The sequence below is a fragment of the Sycon ciliatum genome, chromosome 6 (assembly GCF_964019385.1).
Source record: "Sycon ciliatum chromosome 6, ocSycCili1.1, whole genome shotgun sequence".
NCBI classification, from domain to species: Eukaryota; Metazoa; Porifera; class Calcarea; order Leucosolenida; family Sycettidae; genus Sycon; species Sycon ciliatum.
In genome coordinates, this window is record NC_088648.1 from 16,362,191 (window position 1) to 16,366,070 (window position 3,880).

At 46.5% G+C, this 3,880-nt stretch overlaps 1 protein-coding gene and 1 long non-coding RNA gene across 2 annotated transcripts in view; one reads left to right on the forward strand and one right to left on the reverse strand.

Moving 5' to 3' along the window:
• Window positions 1–332: 332 nt before the first annotated feature.
• LOC135818871 (uncharacterized) lies at window positions 333–1,977 on the reverse strand. The gene is made up of 3 exons (XR_010553793.1): window positions 1,685–1,977; window positions 1,427–1,592; window positions 333–893 (listed from the first exon to the last, which is right to left on the reverse strand). It is a non-coding gene; the product is annotated as an uncharacterized LOC135818871 (long non-coding RNA).
• Window positions 1,978–2,302: 325 nt separating this feature from the next.
• LOC135819483 (N-acylethanolamine-hydrolyzing acid amidase-like) overlaps window positions 2,303–3,880 on the forward strand; it is a 35,110-nt gene continuing 33,532 nt past the window's right edge. The window contains exon 1 of the mRNA XM_065332701.1: window positions 2,303–2,738. Within this exon, the coding sequence (XP_065188773.1) occupies window positions 2,560–2,738 (179 nt within the window). The 5' untranslated portion in view covers window positions 2,303–2,559. The remainder of the gene's footprint in view (window positions 2,739–3,880) is intronic.

Below are 3,880 nucleotides of genomic sequence, written 5' to 3' on the forward strand. Positions count from 1 at the left end.
AATAATTCTAGGGAATTGTCATAGGGTATTTTTGGAAGGATGGAGACAGAGAGAGAGAGCACTGTTTGAAGTGTTTGTCTCACTGTAATTACTCCAGATTATTGAATGTTGTATGATCTACTCTATATTTTCCATAATGGTTTTTCCTGATTTGCGGGATCTCTTCTTTTGCTGTTTGCGTGTTTACAGGAAGTGGCTGTCTGGTGTAACTGCACCAGATCCTGGGGAAATTAAGTCAGATGCAGAGGCAGGGTCGTCCAGTGATGCAACACTGCCGTTCTGCGTGCAACGTTACCGCTAATACCCCCGGCGAAAACACAAAGACAAACACGTGAAAAGACTACAGTATTGACCGTTCTGCTAATAAATGCATGACTGCTCCGACAGTCGATAATCGAAACACAGAGCACCAGCATGATGTTTTCATATTAACAGCTCAATTCTCAAGCCCAAAAATTGATGAATACAAATACAGAGCGACGCAACAAGAGATCATCCGGCAACCGAACAAACCTGGGTCTAATCAGGCACTGAATAGTCCTGAAAATGAAATACGCAGGCCAGATAAAGCAGTGCAAGCACATAATGTTACAAGGTACATGCATTGCAGAACAAAGTGTAACCAAAGATACACAGGGTTATAGCTGCACACTTGTGCATGTGCTCGCTCAGCCCAAGAACACACGATCATGATGATAGAAACAATCCGGGGGAAACACGCTAACACCGAAGTAAGCATCAACACGTAAATAGTGCAGCTCTGAAAAAATTACATTGACATGAACATTGGTGTGTCGAGTAGTGTCAGGCTTGAATAATCATCCAACCAAGACTTCATCAGGTCCCAGACGCTGAGATCGCACGCCGAATGTGAAGTGCATCTAGCCTTGAACCTGTCGCACAAGGCACACATATAATGGCAAAATGACATCCACTCTGATTATTTCCAGAGGCCAATCATGACAGAACACAGAAACGAAAACACGGGCTCAACCAAGTAAACGCAAAGGAAGTTAGTCAAAACAATCCATGCAGTGCTCTTTTAATTGCAGCGCTGATTGCAGTGTTGCGTCATAGCCCGATACCAGCTGAGCACAGACACAACTCCATTCGTCAGGGGCAAGGCATACTCTTCTGGAATAAAGTCATAAAGTACAGCGTTCCAATGACATTACGGGCACCTCGTGTAAATGCATGGTCTGTTCATCTGGCCGACTCGGCCACGCATGAGAGTGTGTGCATGTACATGCGCGCGCGCGCGCGCGCACACACACACACCATGTATTCGGTGCGTATGGTGTACCAGTTGCGGGACAATGAAGATGGAATCATTATCATGATGTTACATGTACATCTACAGTGTATGTTTGAGTGTAAAGTAAATTTTATTTTATTGCACATTTCTTCGACACAACTAATTACTTACTTCACATGTTCGCATTTCTCATAATCGATCCACCTGCACTCCGTATCAGTCGAGGAAAAATTCTCCCAGATATACACTAGTCACCACAGCCATGTGATGACATTGGGATGGGCCCCAAGCAGTGCACGATTGCACTCTCTAGTTACAATAAACTTGGCCAGATTATCTGTGAAGACAAAATGCAATGCATAGCGGCAATCGATGGATGAAGAGAGAGTTTGTAAATACCCATATCTTTCCACTTGTTCAGGAGCTTACCTTTTGGAGTTCACATCGTTTACACGATCTCTCATGCTGTCTTGCACCTTGGTTTTGTTGACCATGGATACGCCAACCCAGAAAACATTCTACAGGAGCTACTAATGCAGAGCGTTTTTCACGCTCGATCTCGGCGATCTACCTTGTCACGCCAATAAAATCCTCCGTGATACTGGCTACAGTCACAAGAGACGTCTCAGTAAGGTAATGAGCACGACAACATCGTCGAGATCAAGGACAAAGAGAAAACAAAACACTCACTGAAAACAGCAAAGAAGAAACGAAGAAATATACACGATTCCTATATGTTGCCACTGACAACTGGGTCGGTGGAGACGACGCTACTTTTGTTTGTCCCCAGTGGGATCGTTGTTATGCGTATCGAAGGAACTGTGACGTCATCACTTAACAGCCCCATTGTTGAATCTTTGATGAAGAGTTACGTCATGTGCACGTGTCTGCGACTCTGCGCCAGTCTGCGGCTCTGATTCTGCGCTGCTCGCCGCGCCATGCATGCATGCATGGTGCAAGAGTATTATTGTACATGACTTTGTACAAAAGTACAATCATGTACTGACTGTACGGGTACCAGGTGTGGTTCGTATTTTCAATTATTTTGGGAAAAGCCCTGCTGGCAGCCTAGCCAACAATCGAGCCACAGATATCAAGCCTGCACATGTGCAAGGAGAACTGAGAGGCTGGTCACGACACGTCCGAAACATTCACCAGGTTTGACCACTGCGGATTGAGCCTAGTTACTTCAGACTAGACGCCCGTGGCATTTTAAAATTAAAGTTTGCCTTGTCTTCTAGTTCTTTGCCTCGGTAGATCAATACTAGTATAGATGTGCTGGCTGTCGTAACAGCGCAACAAACATGTGCAAGTACGTAGAGATCGTGGCAGTGCTCCTCTGCACTGCTGTGGGTGCCAGTCTGGGTACTGAATATCCAGTACCCACCTTCACAATTGATTTGGACGCTGCGCCCGAAGTGCGCTTCCACAAAGTCAACGAGTATTACAAGCACATGGCTCCGGCATTCGTCGAGCAAATCAGGTAATTCACCCATAATGATAAATGCCTGCCTGAAAAAAAACCTGTACACATCACTTCCCACTATACTAGGTGATAGTTCAAAGTTTGAATTGGTCAATGCACGAATTTCATGTATTTCAACCATAAAATTACAGCACTGGTCAGTGAAATCCGACCCCTCACAGCACACTGCAATTACTTGCCAAGTAACAATAGGTGTAGAGCATTTCAAAAGTCCAGACCTCTGGTTTCAAAAAACCGTTAGGCCAGCATCTATACCACATAAAATCTGTGATCACTTTGTGCATAAAATTTCCGAAATTAGGCGCCTGCCGCCTGTTGTCCAATCGCGTAGAAATGTTTATGAGAAAAATTGCAGAAGCTGCCTGAGCAATATCCTGAAGAAATTTCTGAAAAAGCTCAAACCAAATTTGAATTATTCGGGAAAAAAGTCTTAGAGGTCTAACTTTGGAAACACACTACAGTATTAGTTACGCTGTGGACGTGTGGACTAATATATACTATAAAGAAGAGGCACCTGTGACGTGTGTTTGTCTGTGTGTTCGCTGCGGAGCAGCGCTGCCCTGAGCACGCGAAGCGTGCGAACAGTGTAGCTAGCGGCCGCAGAAGCACTGAGCACGCGAAGCGTGCGAATCGTGTAGCTAGCGGAAGCAGCCACAGAAGCACTGAGCACGCGAAGCGTGCGAATCGTGTAGCCACCACCACGTGCTGAGCACGTGTGCTGTTCATGTACATGTACTTGCTTCACCCGCATGCCACGTTCGGCCAGGCAACGCTGGCCGGGTGCTGCTAGTAAGTTATAACACGGCCTTCACAGCAGCAGGGCGGCAAAGGCTACTGGACTCGTGACCCAGACAGTTAGTTCGTACGTGGACGGACGGACAGATCTCACTGGCCGACACTGTAGGCTGCAGTGCTGAACGACCCAGGACGGCAGGAGTGCTTTTAGCATACAGTGAAACCTGTCAAGGCAACCACTCGGATAAGGCGACCACCTGTCCCAGGCGACCACTGCAGCCAGGACCAAGGGATGCTATTTCCAATCAAATGACCCTGGATAAGGAGACCACCTGGTGACAGAGACCACGTTTTGAACGTCCCTTGAGCGGTCGTCTTAGACAGGTTGCACTGTACTTGCACAC